Raw genomic sequence first — 19,577 nt, forward strand, 5'->3', positions numbered from 1 at the left:
TCTCAAATTAGAAGCTAAAGCTAGGGCTCTTGAAGACTTAGGAGCATAAATCCTGTTATTCTCACGCTGATAATCCCAAAGGAGTAAGGTCAGCAGATGCATTTCAGCTCTTTTTGCCAGTTTGTGCATTGGCTGTTTTCGAAGTTGGTGTGGATTGCAGAGCCCACGGTGGCTGTTTTCTTACCAGTTCAGTTTTGGTCTAATTCTCACTGGTAGGATGTTAACCAAAAGCCGCATTTGTTTCTTTATAGCACAGATAAGCAATTTAAACGTGAAGCTTGGTAAAGCAAGATGGTGAAACTAAGCGAAGTATGTTTATGTTACGGACTCAGGGTTATAAATAGAGGGTAAAGTATAAGCAACACTGTGAAGGGATACAGCTGTCTTAAAATATGTAGTTGCGATTATTACTAGAATAATAACTGATAGTTAAGGATGGCAAAGTAATGCAGCCAGGTTTGGGACTCACTTAGGAAAAACCTTCCAGTGCAAATAATTTTAAGCATGTTTCTGGCAGAAGAAAAAAGCAAAATCAACCATGACATGGCAAAATTTACTTTTATCTATATTTGGAAACTCAGATGGTATAAAACTTTTCAAAGAGGATGTGTTGTGCGCAAAAATTAGTCATCTCCTGTGGATGGTGCCTTTCTCAACTGTTGCGTGTGGTTACGTGCCTGGGCTTCTGCCTGGTGGCCTCGTAAACCCAGCAGGCTTCTCATCAGCCGTGGGAGATGTTCTCTCTGCTGGCACAACGGCTAATTCTGCTTCCCCAGCAGCTCCAGCCGAGGGCATATCCAAGGTAGTCTTTAAGGAGAGGAAAAAAAAAAAGGGGGGGTTGAGACTCTTTTACCCATTAAACATTGTATGGATTTTTTGCATTAATTTTGTTGGAGTGGGATACATTAGAAATGTGTGTCTTGTCTGTTTTCACTTGTATCTTTGTTTCCCATGACCACCACCCCATTCTGTTTTTTTGAAACTCTTGCATGCCTGGTGTGTGCAGGAAGCCGTCCTCCTCGGCAATCAGTCAGAGGCTGATGGATGCTTGACAAGGAGTGTGCTTTCCCCCTCAAAAGTCACCATTAAGGACATAATAGCAAGAACAAATGAAGCAACCTTTTAAACTCTCTGTGAAAATGTTTCCTCTCTTAGGAAATCAGATTTCATTTTGTTAAGATGGTGTTAGTCCAGCTGCTTCCCAGTTTATCCACAGTCCCTCAGAGTAGACAGGTTGAATTTTGAATATAGAAGCAAAAAATTAGTAGAATAAAACATCTTTCTCTAGAAACACACATGCCTCTGCTTTTCACTTGTGCATAGTCATGTCACTTTTATTTTCATCACTGCTTACCTTTAAGAGAGCGTCTGCATGATACGCCAAATGTCTTATCGCCTCATCCTTGCGATGGTAGTCAGGGGCTTGCATTGCTGGAAGGCAGGTGAGGCATTTGAACGTAAGGCAATGTCAGGAGAGCTTCAACTGAAATACAAGAAGCTTAAAAAATACATAATGATGTTGAACTCCCGATTTCTTTTTGCAGCATTAAAATAGCCGTAGTTCCATCTTGAATGGAAGACTCTGGATCACTTACAAAAACCAAACAGCTCAGATGGCAGATATTCCCCTCTCCCCCAGCTCGCTGCTGCATGCCGTTCAGCTGGAACCAGCTGCCCTTAGAACTGGGGTGGGAGAAAGGAGGGTGTACCACATCTTAATTACCTTGACCATAAGCTCGTGTGTTAGCACGGACCCACTGACGTCAGTTTGAACTGGGGTGCCAGGCGGTGCGTTGGGGCAGGTGGCGTGCAGTTGCCTGCACCCCTCTGCAGCTTTGACCGCAAAGATGGCAATTTCTTGCGTCCTCTGACTTGTGGCAAGAGTTGCCCCCTCTGTTGCGCATGTAGGATCCTCCTTGGATCTAAGTCAGCGCTTTGGCGATGCTGCGGCAGATTGTGCACTGGCAGGAATCTTAGGGAGGCCGGCCCAGGACACGAGGCTGCTGGGGGAGAACTAAATGGATTGTTCCGAGAAAAACGTGCATTGTGTCACTCCTTTTTGACTCTCTGTTGATAATTTGTGGAGAGAGCGCTTCAGCTTGGAGGAATTTTCTCACCTTCTGCATGGTGCGGTGTGGCAGAACAGAGGCTAAGGAAAAGAGTTAAAATGATGAAAGTCCTTAATTTATCTAGGGATTTGCTTTCCACGTTTATTTGAAATTATACATGTGTTCATGATATCATAGTCTGAACAGCTGGAACTAATGTCTTCCCTAATGTGAATTTGCTTAACTGAAACTCGGTGCACTGTAAGATAGCTGGCTGGTTTGTTTTGAAAGCAAGTGTTTCACCTTTAACATATCTCAGTTAATCTGAATACGGTATGAACTGTTTGCAAGAAGCCGTTTCTCTTCTATACATAGAAGCAGCCTTTCTAAATTTCAGATTGCTTTAAGTTTGGACTCTTGATTTAAGACAGATTCAGGACGTGGAGAACCTTGCTGAAATACTAATTAACTGGCATTACTTTGAGCAGATTTGTTCACATCTACAGCGTTTCATGACTTCCTGTATTTGATCGAAGTTCTAGCTTTATTTTAGTTTCTTCTTAATTCTTTTAGGGTAATTCAATATGAGGAGCGATAAAATTTATTGTCACCAGGTGAGAAGTACTTAGACCAGAGTCGCAGCTTAACCCTTTGAGATCCAGTGTTGCATTGACTTTTTCCTTGACTTTTAGGTTCCTAGGTACCTATTTTACCTTTTAAACAAATTACAGGATTCCTGAGATTCTTGGATGCTTTTGAAACCATCTTCATGGAAGCTTCTCAGGAACCCTTTGCTTCTCATGCTGTTAGTGTGTGAATGATTGTGGCACCATTTTACCCCTTCAGAAACCTGGGAGTTCAGTGTTTTAAGGAAACGGGCAGATGAGCTGATTATTTTACCCTGTCATTCTAGTGGGATGCAAGTCCAGTTCAGTCGTGACCACTTACCTCCCATGTGCAAGGTTGCTGGTTACGAAACACGTCTATTCTGTAGAAGCTACAATTTCTAAATAGCAAAAGTGTCTTGAGAATTTAAGATTATTTCCATTGAAATCCAAACCACATGGAAAGGCGAAGTTTAAGGGCCAAGATTTTACTTTTTAAGGCTTGCGACATGGCATGTGTAGTAAAACACAGGCAGAGTTTTCGCAGTTAGAGGCAGAAAGCTGGAGAAGGTATTGACTCAGAGAATCTCAACTGCATGTCAGGTTCAAACTGTCAAAGCAGAAAGTGACTGGGTTGAATTAAAGCCAGCTGGATAGTCTTATTGTGTAAAAGTCGTCTTTGCTTACCCTGCTCTTGTAGACTCAGTTTTAAAGGTGTATATGTTGCAGCGCATATAACAATGGTATAAATTACTTAGGATTTAATTTTTCAAGTAAATCTTTGGGATGTTATCCAGTTTCATACTATATAACAGTTAATCAGTTTGCAAGATGAGAAGCTTAGATAAGCTGCATATGCAGAGCACCATTGTTCACATCAGACTAATGAAGCAGAAACCTTTAATTAGTTAATGTGATGAAAACATTTTTCAGTTCTTTAGACTGTGACTGCACGTTCTAGTCTTAAATGAAAGCATAGCCCTGCTTCTTCTTTTTTCCTAAGTGCTTTCATCAGCTCAGATGTTCATTAGCTCTTAAACATGTTGAAAGAATCTAGTTGTCTTGAACATGCTTCGTACACCCCTCTATTATTCTTGTTTGTCTGTGGCTTTTTTTTATTTAGGTAGTATTGACCCCAGTTGACACACAGCAGTCACAGACTTCTCAGACTTGGGGAGAACCATGCTTCTTGTCTCAAAAAGCATACGGTACCCTTGACCTCAGCATAAGACTGTGTGAGGCAGCAGCTCTCGATACTGTTAAGAAATGTGCATGGTTTCCGATGAGTATATAATGGAGTAGGACCCGAATTCTGAGCAGTGTCCTTGGACTCTACTGTTATTCAAATTAGCTAATAATTGTAGCCAAAGTAACATTTTCCATCCGTTTGTCTTTTACGGTTTCTTTAATTTTGCATTGGCAATTGATTTGCCACCTAAGCAGAATCACTTTGGATGTCTGCCTTGCTACCGGTTGGATGAAGGAGCCACTCGGGCAGCGGGTGCAGGACTGCTCTGTACTGCGGCAGTGCTTTGTTGCTTGGGGCATGCCGCTGTGGGACCTTGGCCAGTGGGGAGATGTCTTGATTAGAGCGGAGGTCTCTGTATCTTTCTGTATCTTGCTATTCCCTTGATAGGGAAGAAGAGAAAGAAGCTGTGATTATTAACAAGGTTTAAGTCAAGTCTTAAAACTTTTAGATATGTTCAGGAGGCAAGCGCTCAGCTTTTCGAAAGGGTCTGATCTCACTAATGAGTGTGCACAGTGTACGTATGCATAGGAGTTTTTCTTCAAAGCCTGGCCAGGCCAATAATCATGATCAACCTAGACTTAAAAATGTATTTAAACTTAAAAAAAAAAAAAAAAGCCGTTTCTTTTACCGCCGCACCATACTCTCTTGAGGGTATGTATAAAAATCGCCTCAGATAATTGAAACCTACTAGAGATTTCTGCTGGTTTATCTGTCTTGGTCAGAAGCATGGATATACTGTAGGTGGTGTGCTACCAGAAGTATTGAGGGAGGGGGTTGATGTTTTGGGGTTTTTTTTTACCAAGGAAGCTTGTTCTGAGTGGATTTTGAATCATGGTACTGAAGCAAAGCACAATTTTGTGACAATAGTTGTCTGTGGTAGAAGCAAATGCTGTAGTGATGTTCATACGCTCTTAAAGGGCAACTGTGATGGATGCTGTCGGAGGTGGTGTTCATGAGTTCTACGCAGAAGTACACAGAAGAAAATATACGGAAGGGTTTTTTAATTGCACGTACAAAAAATTAGGTTTTGCAATCGTGTATAGTATTATGTCTGACTTTTTTTCCTGAGTCTGCACTCCTAGTAATGGTGACTGTTAGCTACGTTGCAAATCATAAAATGGATTGCAAATCACAAAACAGGTAATCTGTTCAACATACGTGCCAAATCCATCAGCTTAAACTAGTAGCAGTTCTGCAAAGGCAATAAAAATCACCCACTAAATTAAATCCTTCTACAGTCCAGTGTTGCTATGAGAATTGCATTCCTAAATGGGTACTTTGAAGTTTTCTAAACTATGAAAATAAATTGTGAATGCCTAATCTCAGCCTTTTTATAAGATGTGAGCCAAGACAATCACCGCTTGAAGAGTGTACAGTTACTAAAACAAAACTCTCGGGGGTTTGATCACTTTGTCCCTCAGCAATGGAAGACTGGGTGGAGACACAGGCAGAACTGGACTTGTTTGCCACTTCTCTGAACAAGAAGGCGTTTGTCCATGGCAGCAGATGTGGCCTGGAGCATGACTAGACCGGTGGCTGTTGGTGGATGGCAATTCCAGCGGGCATTGATTAGCGCCCCTTTGATGAGGGGTACTCGAGTATTGCTAGTGCTATTGCCGCAGAGCTAGGTCTGAGCATTTCTTTGAGTCGTCAGCAGCATCCCCGATAAAAGCAGCCTGTCCTCTGGCAGACAGGCCACCCAAAACTAAGCAGCAATAACGAGACCTCAGCAGCCTGGGTGCCAGCTAGCCTTGGAGCCATGGGAACCTGACCACGGCATGCTTCAGAGGCAGGTTCAGCAAATCCGCCTTTGTTCCCAAGTTTCACAAATGCTCTTTTTTTATTCCGTTTCATAATTTCTCAGGTTCTTTGATTGAGGATGTTTGTATCTCCACTTCAGTAGTTGCTTTTCGTCTCCCAACCCTGAGATGCCTTTCAGTGTCTCCTCCTGTCTGGCATAAAGAGTCTCAATTGCACGGTAGCCGTTGCTCTTCTTGCCTGTTTTGGATTCAGCCATAGATTACTGAAATCAAATACTACGCCTGTCGGCTACAGGCTGCTGGGCCTACAGTGCTTTTCAACCCGCAGGAGCTATCAAAGATTGGAAGTGGGAACGATGTGACTTTTTCACAATTCTATGGTTGTATAAAGTTTTGCACCTTGCTCTCTTTTTGGCTGGTGGGTGCTGCCAAGATGCCTCATTGCAGTGGCAGTACATTTGAGATGACAAGAAGTTTGTATTCGAGCAACTGGACTTGTCAGTACCAGCATCGTGATGAAGCAGGATGATGACTTGCATCATCAGGACAAGTCCTATAGGAGACAGCAGTAGTCTCAGAAGAATATACCCCTTGGCCTCTTTTGGCTAAGTTGCTGCAATTTAAAATGCAACAAGAAATGGTTCTTCACAGTTGGATTGACAAGAGGATGAGAAATGTTAACAATCCAGACACCTCAAGTCCACCTGTCTAGTAGAGATTTGATGTTTACTCAGCGGCAAACCTGCTGAATATAAACCCAGACTTCTGCAAGACTCCGCTTAGGGACTGGATCCACTGAGGATGAGGGTTGCATCTTCCCCTCCTCCTTCACCATGAGAGAGGTTCCTGCGTCTCTCCTTAAAACATATCTCAGCTGTCTGTATGTTGAAGAGATGGAGCCTCCGAACAGTCAAAAAGAGCTTGAGAACACCCCGACGGTGGTGAGCGTCGCTGGGTGGGTCTGGGTGGTGGTACTCCACAGAGTCAGTGGGAACAGCCATTCTTCCACTGCTTAGATTTCTCAATATTTTTATGGCTTCTTTCATCAAACTTAGCTACGTGCTTCCCTGCATTTTAAATGGAAATATATCTCCTTTTATTCTAATTGAAGGGTTTCAGTCTGATATTTACTTGCTTGTTAAATGCAAGCATGCTTTGTCAGTACAGCAGATAAAATGTGTACCCTATGCTTAGATACGTAGTCTTAGATGTCCTCTGGTCATGCTTCTGCTGCTAGGTGTACTGAATTCACTCGCGAAGGTGGTAAATTGGTTCACGGGTCCATGGCTGTTTAGAGCAGCCCTAGAATAAATGTGCCTTACAGGGTTATAAAACCGCTTGCACCAAGGAACTTTAGCTCAAAAATTGGGTGTGAGATTGCAGGTGCAACAGATGCAACCGGAAAACTTGCAACTGATGCAACATTATTTTCATAGCAAGAATTTCTCTCTATTACTGTGTATCTCCAGGCCTAAAACTTAAGCATGCTTTCTTTATTTGTTGTGGACGTAGGACAATTTCAGTCTAGTTACGGAACAGTACCGTGGTAAACAAGTTTGTTGCTTGAGGTGTTGGAAAGGCACTGACGGTGTTTGGGAAGAGAGGCGCTCTGTGAAAGGAGAGATGTTGGCATGGGCACGTTATATGGGTCAGGGAGTGGGAGGCCTGCAGGCAGGGTGTAGATCGGAAAATGGATGTCTGCATTTGTTTCTTGCAACTAGCAAGTATAATGGTCTGAATATTTATAATATGGTAGAGGAAGAATCTGATCTTGGAAGATCTGTGCGTGTTGGGAATTAGAGCGAGCTGTCAGAGGAGCCATGAAGATCAGCTCCTTATTGTCAGTGGTAAAAAACAGTGGTGTTGATAAAATGAAGAGAGATAGTTGGGACATGGCTCCACGTTACACCCAAGTTTTAAAACAAACAAGAAAAAAAAAGTCATGAGAAGTAAAGATGCAAGACTGTGTAGAGGGACATATTGATGGATTAAGTGTGAGCGCATTCATGGTTATCTTTAGATGGAAGAAGAAATCACAAGTGGAGAATTCTTACCAGTTTGTAGTTGCTGGACGTAGCTGGGGATTTGAGTTGGAGCAAGCGATGGCCGTGGCATTCAGTAACGCATTGTCAAGATGTAAAGCACAATATGAACAGCTGTCTTCAAACTTTTCTTCCTTGGAAATTTAAAGCTTTTGTAGTTATTTGAAGTATTGAGGCACCCTTAATGTGATACATCACCTATTCTCATGTCATTGTGGCTTCAGCCATAAAATGCTAGTTAATTTTGATTTTTCTCAACAAAAGGCCTGGAGAGAGTGCCTCACATGAAACTGTCACTGCCCCTAAAGATGTCTTCAAAGCTGAGGGACAAAAAGAGAGAGAGATGGGATATCTTATTGTATTAAAAATAGCTTTTGTTACTCAACAGTATTTTTCTTCCTTTTTTTTTATAGATCCTAATTATCTCATGGCTAATGAACGTATGAACCTGATGAACATGGCGAAACTGAGTATCAAGGGGTTGATTGAATCGGCACTTAATCTGGGCAGGACGCTGGACTCAGACTATGCACCTCTTCAGCAGTTCTTTGTTGTGATGGAACACTGCCTTAAACACGGCTTGAAAGGTAACCTTGCTTGAGAGGAGTCCTCCTGGGCTGTTTGTCATAGCGTAGGGGCAATAAAGAGCGATCTTGTTTTAAAAATCCAGTTTTGTAATCTACAGCGGACTAAAGAGAGGCTGAGCGGGGTCACCGCTGTGATCACAGTTGACTTGACAGGCCACAGGAAGGGAAAAAACCTGCTGAAGGTGTAACTGCAGGTGAAAAGTTCACAGTTGTTGCAGGTGCTTGCCATTTTTAAAACAGCTTTTCAGATTACTTGAGTATAACTAAGTGATCAGTGATAAAATTAGCTCCTTGGCAAACTTATGACTCCCTCTCTTTCTGCACTTCCTCATGCCTTAGGGACGCAATGGTCGTCTTGCTGGAAGAGGAACTGCAACGCAGAGGTCCTTTCTCAATAGTTCTATCAAAAGTGAGGATGTTGGCTTTGTGCAGCTAGTGTCTTGTAAGCTGCTTTCTAAAATAGCAAGCAGAGCATATACTTAACTATGTAATAGAGAGTCACAACTAAATTTGCCAAGTACCACAGTACTTCTCTTGATGTGCTGCCCTTGTGTGATAGTAGCTTGAGATGAAAAGCGGAGGATATTAAATGCTCTCTCAGCACCTTTACGTACATCCTGCAGCGCTTCCTCAGTAGCGCAGAAGAAGGAATTCCTGCGCTGGTTAAGGTAACATTGTGCCAAGGAGAAGTGTTCGTATTCTTCAGCTTCTTTGTTAATCCATTCGCCAGTGTCCCTGCTGCTGGTCATAAGTTTGAAGTTAACAGAGTTCTCGGTCTTCTCACTGCCGCTGTAACGTAGCAGTGAGAACTATGGAAGAAAAAAATGAATTTCCAGCTTGAGTACCTAGGGGTCACTAGAAAGCTTTTCTGAAGGAGGAAAGGATGCACAGAGAAGCCCCTAGCAGCTGTGGAGAAGGAGCAGCTTCAACGTGGTGTGGTCCTTTTCCTTGTAATGTGATGGTCAGTGAGAGAAAATTGCTGTGCGCACATCAGGTGTAACTTAGGGATAGTGACAGCATCCTAGTAGAAATTTTAACCTCTAGCAGTGAATCTATAAGTTGCTGGTTATCCCCGGATGTTGTTGTTTTGGCATATTGGGGATGTGTGGAAAGTTTTCTGGCATCTGTCTCAAGCTCCTGTTGCCTTATTTGAATGATACCAGTAATTGCCACCCTCGGGCATAAAAAGTCATCTTTTGTACTTGCCCAGCAGCAGTGCCAGAAGAATCTTTCTGGCGGTTTTTGTCTACTGTTCATTCACTTCTGGCCACGTTTGGGAATGTAATTAGTCAGCACGGGCCTAACAAGCTCATTTTATATCTTTTTCTTTTCTAGGCAAAAAGACTTTTCTTGGGCAAAATAAGTCATTTTGGGGACCTCTAGAACTAGTAGAAAAACTTGTTCCTGAAGCTGCAGAAATTACAGCAAGTGTTAAGGATCTCCCAGGCCTGAAGTAAGTAGTGTCTTTTACTGCACAAGTACATACATTTTTTATTGTAATAGGGATCCTGAAGAAGAGAAGGAAGGGCAAACATAACCTTCAGGAATACATCTGCCACCTTCTGCTGATAAAAATGGATCATTACTGGCTTTTACTCTTAATCAAAGAACTGCAGAAGGAGGGGATAGGTATATTCTTTCCGTCTTAAGCGCACGGAGTGTTATGGACAATAGTGCGTTTATTGGAGCACTAAACGAGTGACGATGTGTCTCAGGAACGGGAACAGCCTTTACTGACTCTCTTTCTGAAGTCAGACTGAAGAGGAAGGGAATTGGAAGGAAGGTGTTTACAGGTTAAATAGTTTTGAGGCTGATAGAGGTAGTTTTTCTTTTAAATAAATTCAGGTAAACTTGTAAAGTTGGTGTAAAAGGGAGGCTCAGTCACAAAGTTGGAGAAGATAGCAGCTTATGTTAAAGAGGGGAGGGAAAAAACCACTTTAAGCTTATATCGCTTTTAAAAATCTCATAGTCATCTCAGATGACACATTCAGGTTTGCTTATTCCATGCTAAAAGGAAACTGTAAGAGGCTTTCAACCTGGGGAATAGGAAAAAAGGTATAAGGAAGCTTTTGTCCGAGTAGCAGGACTAAGGATTAAACCTTCTTTGCTGAAAGAAGAGGTGAATAGATTCAACAACAGTTTCTTTCGGGTTAGTATTTAGCGATGTGCATATGGACAAGTGCTTTTACTGGAGATCCGTGCAGGACTCCTCCTGGAACAGCTTACAGGACCAGCGTGGAGTGCCAACAGTGTTGCGCCAGAGCTCCTGTTCCCTTTTCCTGTTGTAAAAGAATATTGAAACATAAAATAAATTGAAATAAAGAACAGTTTTAGAATAAGTTTCTGAACCTCAGCCTTGCGTTCCTACTATAACCCTTGAGAAATGTTGTGTCATGTATTGGTGAGGTCAAGAATGGGGGGTAATGAAGATGACTTTCATGGGCAGTTGCTGCTTATACTACTTAAGGTTAGAAAATGAAGTGCCCCACGTGCTGTTTGGTATAAGACAGCTGACTGACTGCTGGAGATGGAAAAGAAATTTCTTTCTAATCAGAATACTGCTCAACACGGGGGATTTACACCTTCCTTTGGAGCATCTGGTACTGGCTCCTGGCCAGCATGCCATGGTAGATGAGCCAGAGTTGTGATGCAGCGTATCAGTTGTCATATTTTTAAAGCTGCGTACTTCGGATTGCCAGGAGAAACAGAGGGGGAAGGACTGTGACTACAACCCATTGCATCCTGTGAGTGTGTTATTGAGCAAAACAGTTGAAGAGAACAGTACTGAATTTGCGTTTTCAGTTGTCTTTGTGCATTCTCACCCAACTTAACACCTCCCTGAAGGAGTGGTGCTTGGGCATCTGTGCTGAGCTGAAGTATACACATGTTCTTCTGACTTGCCTTATGCAAACCTGATTTTGAATTAGAAGGCGATGTGTTGAAGCAGCCGATCTCTGTCTATGTGGTAGCTTCCAGCAGGGGTAAAGTCAGGGAAATATTTGTAGTATAACAACAAATACATAATTAGTTAGAGAGAAGCAGTGGTTGCTTAGATAAACTTGTCTGTAATTCTTTGCACTTAAATACCTTGTATTTCCCTGTTTTCATCAGTGCCAGCTCTATCTTTGAGATGCCGAAACTTCAGATAGAAAAGGATTGTTAAAGCTGTTCATGAATTTGCATTGCGGTATGTCTGTAACTGTTTTGTTTCTGGCCTTTGTAGGACACCTGTAGGTAGAGGAAGAGCTTGGCTTCGCCTGGCTCTAATGCAGAAGAAACTTTCAGAATACATGAAAGCCTTGATTAACAGAAAGGATCTTCTCAGGTGAGTGCTGAGCTCGTTCTTGGATTAGGTTAGGTTCACTTCTGCCCTCTTGCAAGATCTTTACCATCTTTTACACCCAAATGGTAAAGTGTGTGTGTACTTTTTTTTGATAAGTAGTAATATTTGTGAAATGCAGAGCTTCCTCTGAGGGATTAAAAATGCTTAGTATTCTTTCTTAATCCAGAAGCTGTTATTTCTCTGCTTTTATTGTCTCAAGTTTCCATTAGAATAAACACAAATTTTGGCTCCAAAGAGGTGATTTGGGTGAAATATTTGTACAGAGGGGATACAGCATTCTCTGTCTGCAAGATCTTGGCCCTGGATGTATTTCTGACCTTGTCACTTCATTACCATCTGACTTGGAACAAATCATTTCACTTCTCTCTGCTTCCCACTGATAAAAGAGCAATGATTTTGTAGTTTAATTGAAAGTCCGTAGATTTGAACTACTATGTCTGTGTAAATCAGTAGGATTTAATGAATATGTTGGTGTTTCTTTACTCAAACAAGTATGTTTTTGTTGGCTGTCCATGTAAATCCATAGCCGACTTGGGGTTAGAAGGGAGAGCTTGGTATTGTCCACTGGAAGATGTGGCGGTGGCTTGTGTTAATAAAAGTACGTAATAGTGTAGTAGAAGTATGCTACTTAAAGAACTCTGATTACTAAGCCCCAGTCTTAAATCTGCAATGTGCTGTACCATTACTCAAGAATCGTGCTTACTTTCCATCACCTTTCAACAGTGAGGGATCGGGTCTCCTACTTACTGGGTCTTTGCCTCACCTAAAGACATACTGTGCTAAGGGAGGTTTGTTCAGTCAGAGCGGGAGTACATCGATAGTACATAGGAGTACGTTTCTGTGTGGACTATGGGCCACTGCCTGGATTTTTGTTAAGGCTGAGCTTGCATTATATTGTCGTATGAACTAGCAGGGATCCCATGCTAGTTGACTTTTAAAGATGCAACACTTGTCTTCCCTTGCCATACATCCTGCAGTGAATTTTATGAGCCCAACGCACTGATGATGGAAGAAGAAGGTGCGATCATTGCTGGCCTCCTAGTAGGTTTGAATGTCATCGATGCAAACTTCTGCATGAAAGGAGAAGACCTGGACTCACAGGTACTGGGTATTCAGTTAATGTTTTTTTTTCTGCTCACTTAAATTGGAAGAATTTTCCTTTGTAGAGGACTGTAATCAATTGAGATAGAAGTTTGTTACGATATGTAATTGAAGACTAATATAAACTTGTTACTATGATTGTGGTCTTCGGTTAGCTGGCGGCGCTAAGATCAGACACTCAGGATTTTGGTTTCTTCTTTGCTGTTACGCTTTGCTATGGTCTGCGTGCAGGTCACTGTGGAGTGAAATGTAGTAAATGAAAAAGGAGGCGAAAACGGGGAAGGACTTAGCCAAAATGAGGGGAGAAGCGGACGGAACTGTTAATTCACTCACGCTGTGTGATGAGATCATTGTAGCTGTTAGACAAAAGAAAATGAGCCTGTATGCACTTACGTTCCAGCTTGCATAAGCAGTGTATGTACAGATATGGTAATGATTTGTCCTTATGTCCTTAGGCTTGCTTGCCAGCGTGCTGCTTATCCTCCTATATTTTTGCTTGAAATACGCCATGTTTTCACTAATTTTGGATAGATTACTGGTATAATGAATCCTTGCTATAATACAACATGTACTGATGTTCTAACTGAATGACTCTAAACTTTCACAGCTACGGACAGTGTTTAGTCTTAGAAAAAGTGTTTCATGTAAAATGCAAATTTTTCTTTTCTAGGTTGGAGTTATTGATTTCTCAATGTATTTGAAAGATGGGAACAGCACAAAAGGCAGTGAAGGGTAGGTACACGCACGATTGTCCTGCTTCTTATCTCTCGGTAACTTGTATTCAAGTATTCCGGGTTGCCCTGCAAGCTGTTACATGTTTAATTAAAAAGCTATTTAGACTGAATTGCTTTTCTATGATAAGCCATAATATATAAATAAGATAATGGAAGTATTGGGAGGGGGCAGGGGAAAAGGAAAGTCTCCCAGAAATTCTGTTTGTTCTTCCTCAACTGGCAACTGAAGATGAAAATACTTTAAGCGTGACTCTGCTGAGTTAGGTCTGCCAGTCTTTAAAGCCTTTTCGGTAAGCAGCTTAGTAGCCTTCCCCGGTTGTATGGCTAGCAGGATAGTAGTTGATTTTTGGCACCATAACATCCTTAGAAAAAAACAGTTCTCCAACTGGAAAAGATCGTAACTGCAATAACAGCCTGAAGTACTTGTGCCAGCATACGCAACCGGAGCTGTGCAACATTCGGAGCAGTTGTGGGCACACTGACATACGGATCAGGTGTTGCGGTTTTCTGAGGTTCTTCAAGAGTACTTCTTCCTTCTAAGGAAGTTCTGCTAGTTTGAATTCAGGTATATACTTAATAGTTACCCTTCAGGATCAGGTGTTTTGATTGCATTTATCTACAGTTTCATTTTTAGAACATCCTTTTCTTTAGTTAAGATTTCCTGCTGGAAGTGCATGCAAAACATGCGTTTGTTGACAGTTTTCCTTGAATGGATTTTGGCGAGATGGCTCTTGTCCAATATAAATGTAGTGCAAAAGCAGTTTTTTTCTCTTTGAAATACTGCTGTACTCTTTGAAATCTTGTCTGCTGTAATCATTCTCCTTTGTGTGTCACAAAATGCCTGAACGTCACCCAGGTGAATGTAGTAGTTGTGGCTTCTGAGAAATCAGGGGACAGTGACTGATTATAAAGGCAGAGGCTGCAACTTGGCTTTGCTGTTTCATATGCATCACGTAGACTCATTGAGACCTCGGGTATTGGTACGCTGGATATGCAGGCTATATCGCCACATTTCCTCTTAGACCTTTAACGGTGTCTCTTAGTTCTTTGAATCCAAATGGCTGAGCCGAATGGTATTTCTTTTCTCCAGAGATGGTCAGATAACTGCTATTTTGGACCAGAAGAACTATGTAGAAGAACTCAATAGACATTTAAGGTAAGACATGATTTATTTATTCTTTATTATATAGTATAACAAAGCAGAAAAAATGACTGTTAAAAAAGAAGGAATTACTGCAGGTTTTTTTTTTTTCTCTTCAACAGTGCTACAGTAAACAACCTACAGGCCAAGGTGGATGCCTTAGAAAAATCCAACACTAAACTGACCGAAGAGGTAAGTGTAACAGAAAATCACCCGACGTTTTGGCCTTTTGGAATCGGGCATTCAAAAGGTAAGGGAGGAGTTATTTTCAGATTTCTGGTGTATGTAGTGAGGAGTGCTTAACGATGGGACTGGAATAACTGACCTGCCAAGGAATTACACTGGCTGTTGCTACTAACTAAGCATGAGGTGGAAACACAACCGAACGTTTATGTTAAAAGCAAAAGCTGCTGAATACACTTTATCCCTCTGAAGTCTTTGAGTGCTTTCTGATTTTTGGAAAATGCCTTAGAATAAATTGTACGGTGAGTGTGGTTTTGAATGCCATACAGCTGATGTAGGTTACGAGATGTCCAGACATGACAAATTTTTAGATGTCTGTTTATTTTGACAGGTGCAGAAGTTTACTACAGTGTAAAGACAGTAATTTAAATGTTTCGATAACTGTTTCTCTAGCTTGCCACAATTTGCAAGAAATAAAGGAAAATTATCATTATAGATAACATATTGTTCAATCTGAGCGTGAAAAATGGTTGGTACGTGCGTCATAGGTGTAACCTGTGTTTTCATATTGGTCTTGCAGTTCATTAGTAATGGCATAAACGTAATAAAATCTTTTGGGGTCAGTTCCCTGAGAAATGGGTGACGGTAGGTCCCATCCTAACGGTTTTACAGTATCTCTGTCCGCATGTCACTTTGCTCAGCAGAATGATTTTGACTAGGATGTCTCAGTGCTCTTGCAGTACAAATATGAAATAGAAATTCTTTTTTGCTTGTTCACCCTCATTAAAGGAGGTCTGTGTGTCTGGTTATTGAACATTTACTCTAATGAATGTATTCCAAATGAGAAGAAGCTTTACCGACGGAAATTAGTGTATCCACTCTGGCAATTAAGGAGTAAGAAATGTTTTTTACAGTTAATTTTTTTTTTTTTTATTTTAAAAAGGTGGTCTGCAGTAGAGGCTGCCTTTCTCAGTGCTACTATAATAAGTGGCTTTTGATTTGTAACCTGCGGAGTATGAGTGCCGTGCCCATTCAGCATGGTACCCGTGAGATTAATTGCAGTGTTGACTGCAGTATTTTTTGATTTTTAGTAATTTACTTGCTTGTATCTTAGTGAAGTCTGCATGCTGTTCAAAGTGAGAATTTAAGTGACACTGGAACACGCTGTGCAAACCAGGGCTATTTGCAGGGTGTAGTTAATGAACTGCGTCACACGTCACGTCAATTTGTGTACTTGGCTTGAGCTGTACCAAAGACTCGCACTTTTATCAGGGTAATTTCTATTTGGGTTTGTCACTTAATAACATTGCTGATCTCTTGGAATATCAGTGAGCTTTTCTTGTGTGCAAGGCTTACGTAAGTTATGATTTAGAAAGCCAGAAGGAGTTTTCTCAAGTTATTTTGGCCTTTGACCATACACTCAAAGTAATCCGTTAGTCTGCGGTGATGTCTTCATTGGGAATTCCTCTGAGGCAGACGTCCCGTCTCGTAAGGGTGGTGTGTGCTACTGATCCTCCGTTTCCAGCCAAATCTTCCTCCTCTGATGAGGTTCTCATCATGCTTCTCCTGCCCAAATGCTTGAGCATCTTACATCTCAGATGCTCTACCTAGCAGTGTACCCAAACTACTGAAGCTTTAGCAAACCCACGCAAATATTTCTTCTCTGGTAATAGATTTCAGTTGGTAGAAGTCAACAAAACTTAGCTGCCATGTGCTCACATTTTTCCTTTTTGTTATCTTTGGCAAGGCAAGGGGAATGGAGTGAGGATTTCTGTTGAGTTGCGCTAACCACATTACACCGAGTCTAGCAGGTGTAGAAAATGTGTCTAGAGAGGAAAAAAAAAAAGGTCAAGTATGTTTTTGACATGTTATTGTTGTTCTCTTTTGTTCTCTCACAGCTTGCGGTTGCAAACAACAGGATTATTACACTGCAAGAAGAGATGGAACGGGTTAAAGAAGAAAGTTCTTACATCTTAGAGTCCAATCGTAAGGTTGGTGTGTGCGTGTGCGTGAATGATTACTGAACCTTTTTGGGCAGTCCCAGCCCAAATTCAACCGAGAAGTCGGTGTTTGGAAGAGACTTTATTTCCTTATGTATCACTCAAAAACTGCAGTAGAGCAGAGGGACTCCAGGTGGGTCCTCTGCAGAGGGTGGCAGATGGACCCTAGCCACAGTAAATCCTGCCTGGCCGTAGCTGATTAAGCTGTGAGCTTGCGCAGAGCCGGGAGCTAACGCAGCATGTTCCTGGCTTGCTGGGCGGAGGTGTCAGAAGGGACGGGAGGAAGGACGATTTACTGAGGGGGTGGCAGAAAAATTCGGAAGTAGGAGTTGTGCTTTTTTGGCCTGAAATGCTACACTTTTTGGAAATCAAGGGGCAGGTTCTATAATCTTTTTTTGTTGATTCATTGAAAGTGCTAGTAACTATGGCAGAACCTGTTTTTAGTTTTAAAACCCATAAGGTCTTTTTCTGAGGTTTTGTAACCGTACTTAGTATATTGTGAAAGTTCTGAAAATGGACAGTCTGTGCATTTAATTCGTATCCATTGAAGCGCGCTGAGCACCTTGGGGAGCCCGGGAAATAGTCATTGCACATGGAAGCTGCGTGCTGCGTTAACTGAATGGAGCTCTGAGTTATGATAGATGCAGAATTTGTTTTCGAAGTGGTGGGAAAAGCAAATGATCAGCAAATGTGAGGGTTAGTAGTATTTAATGACAAGCTAATTGGGTGTCTTCATTAACTTAGGTCACTAAAGACAGAACTGCTGATGGACATGCACTGACTGAGGCACGAAAACAGTTAAAGGAGGAGACTCAGCTGCGGCTGGTAAGGACTGTGTGAGCTTGGAGCTCACTACAAATGGCTTTTTCATGTAATAACTCCGCGTCAGACAACGACTTTTGAAAATGTTTGGCCGGGGGATTTTTTTCATTCTTGCCTGCCTGCTTCAGCCTGATCTGAGACAGTCTTGTCAGAAGCGATGTTACTTTTGTGGCTCTGTTGATCGGTTTGAGGTCTGTTTCTCAAAATGAGCAGTGCACTTGCATTTATAGGTCTGACATGTCCCCCTTGCAGATAAGGATGTTGCCACTATCTGAACCGTTACTCAATGTAGTGTGTTCAGCTGGTGGGGAGGAAAAAGCCTGAGCAGAATGTTTTTAGGAAATAAAAAGTCTGCCAGCTTTTCACTAGTCCCCTCCATCAGAAAGATGGGCCTATATAGTACTTGCTGACTCTTTGCTAGTAATGCTGTTTACCTTGCTCTAATATTGGACTGAAAATGTGCATTTGTTGTCCTTAATTGTCTTTGATGGGTCAGATCTGTAACTGTGACGCTGTGGCAATGCAGCATGCTTCTAGGCAGTGACTGCATTGGCAGGAGCGCCAGTTAAGGGTGGTTATCTCACGGATGGTGAGGAAAGCTGGCTGGTAATGCTGACTGATCCGTATGTCCCAGGATGTGGAGAAAGAGCTGGAGGTGCAGATCGGGATGCGACAGGAGATGGAGCTAGCCATGAAGATGCTGGAGAAAGATGTTTGCGAGAAGCAAGATGCGCTGGTGGCACTCAGACAGCAACTGGATGACCTCAGGGCCCTAAAGCATGAACTGTCTTTCAAGCTGCAGGTAGGGAAATAACTAAATCGAATGCAGTGAATTCCAGATAAAAATGATAGCTCTTGTTCTCCCCCCCCCCCCATCTGTTTAAAAGGTGCCAGGTGTGGAAGGTTAAGGGCTGTATAGCAGGCTTCTGTCTTGCTGCAAGAAGACTGCAGTACTTGAACAACTGAATGTGGTGGAGTTCGAAGAAAAATGCATATTCTTCTGAAGAAAGACTCATGATGATCCAGAAATGTGTGTCTGTGACTGGGGAAAGCATCTTCTGTGTTTTTGTGCTATAAAAACTGAGCCATGGTAGCTTCTGTTCCAGCACAATCTAGTATTTGAAGGTGTATGGTGTAATTACATACATTGCTGTGTGATGACAAAAGCAGACTCTTAAGGCAAAGAGCAACACAAAATGCTCAGAAAGAAATCCTAAAATAAACGTTAGAACAGGAAGGAGTCGCTTCTGCTCTCCTTGAGCCAATTATTCTGTGCAAAACAGTCGAATGATATTAGCATGTGCTGCATTAATAATATGTATTATACAGGAAGCTTCATTGATTATGGTATTGCCCTTTTGTGGGGTCCACATGCAGCCTACGCCTGTATGGCAAGGTGTTTGTCCCTGCAATATTGACCTGGCGTTTGCTTTTTGAGCACCCTCTCCTGCCTCTGTGGTTTCTTCCCCTTTCGTTTCATGTGCCACATGATTTATCGTGGCTTATTTTGGTTGTACTTCTACTTACAAAAAACCACGATGCTACTTTTCCAGAGTTCAGACATGGGAGTGAAACAGAAGAGTGAATTAAACAGCCGTTTGGAAGAAAAAACAAATCAGATGGCTGCCACCATCAAACAGCTTGAACAAAGGTAAAAAATTAAACTTTTACGATTATGAAATCAGATGTGTATTCTAGTGGTAGTGTCCCGCTGACCCTGAATGGACCAGGCGAGAGTCCGAGCGCTCTGCTTAGCCACTGCTCAACAGAGCTACATGAGGAGAGCTATAATTTTGTGAGATGCTGTTAGGAGAAGTCTTTTGCGTGCTCAGGAGGGCTTCCATTAGGAAAGAATATACTACTAAACCAGTAATTAACATAGCAGCTTTGTTTATCTACGTCAGCTGCACTTTTGTATGCTATCCAGTCATCACAAGTCAATTACTATCTCTGACAGCACTG

At 41.9% G+C, this 19,577-nt stretch overlaps 1 protein-coding gene across 11 annotated transcripts in view; it reads left to right on the plus strand.

Moving 5' to 3' along the window:
* The window catches only part of RUFY3 (RUN and FYVE domain containing 3), a 57,753-nt gene that overhangs the window by 23,214 nt on the left and 14,962 nt on the right, over window positions 1–19,577 (plus strand). For all 11 annotated transcript variants that reach the window (XR_012995273.1, XR_012995276.1, XR_012995272.1 and 8 more), the window contains 11 exons: window positions 8,118–8,291; window positions 9,627–9,744; window positions 11,515–11,616; window positions 12,612–12,735; window positions 13,406–13,467; window positions 14,560–14,625; window positions 14,733–14,802; window positions 16,692–16,784; window positions 17,538–17,618; window positions 18,250–18,417; window positions 19,169–19,266. Coding sequence is in view for 4 of the 11 variants with exons in the window: in XM_076337447.1 (XP_076193562.1) it covers window positions 8,118–8,291; window positions 9,627–9,744; window positions 11,515–11,616; window positions 12,612–12,735; window positions 13,406–13,467; window positions 14,560–14,625; window positions 14,733–14,802; window positions 16,692–16,784; window positions 17,538–17,618; window positions 18,250–18,417; window positions 19,169–19,266 (1,156 nt within the window). In the remaining 7 variants the exon portion in view is untranslated. The remainder of the gene's footprint in view (window positions 1–8,117; window positions 8,292–9,626; window positions 9,745–11,514; window positions 11,617–12,611; window positions 12,736–13,405; window positions 13,468–14,559; window positions 14,626–14,732; window positions 14,803–16,691; window positions 16,785–17,537; window positions 17,619–18,249; window positions 18,418–19,168; window positions 19,267–19,577) is intronic.

This window comes from Aptenodytes patagonicus, chromosome 4, assembly GCF_965638725.1.
Source record: "Aptenodytes patagonicus chromosome 4, bAptPat1.pri.cur, whole genome shotgun sequence".
Lineage (NCBI taxonomy): Eukaryota > Metazoa > Chordata > Aves > Sphenisciformes > Spheniscidae > Aptenodytes > Aptenodytes patagonicus.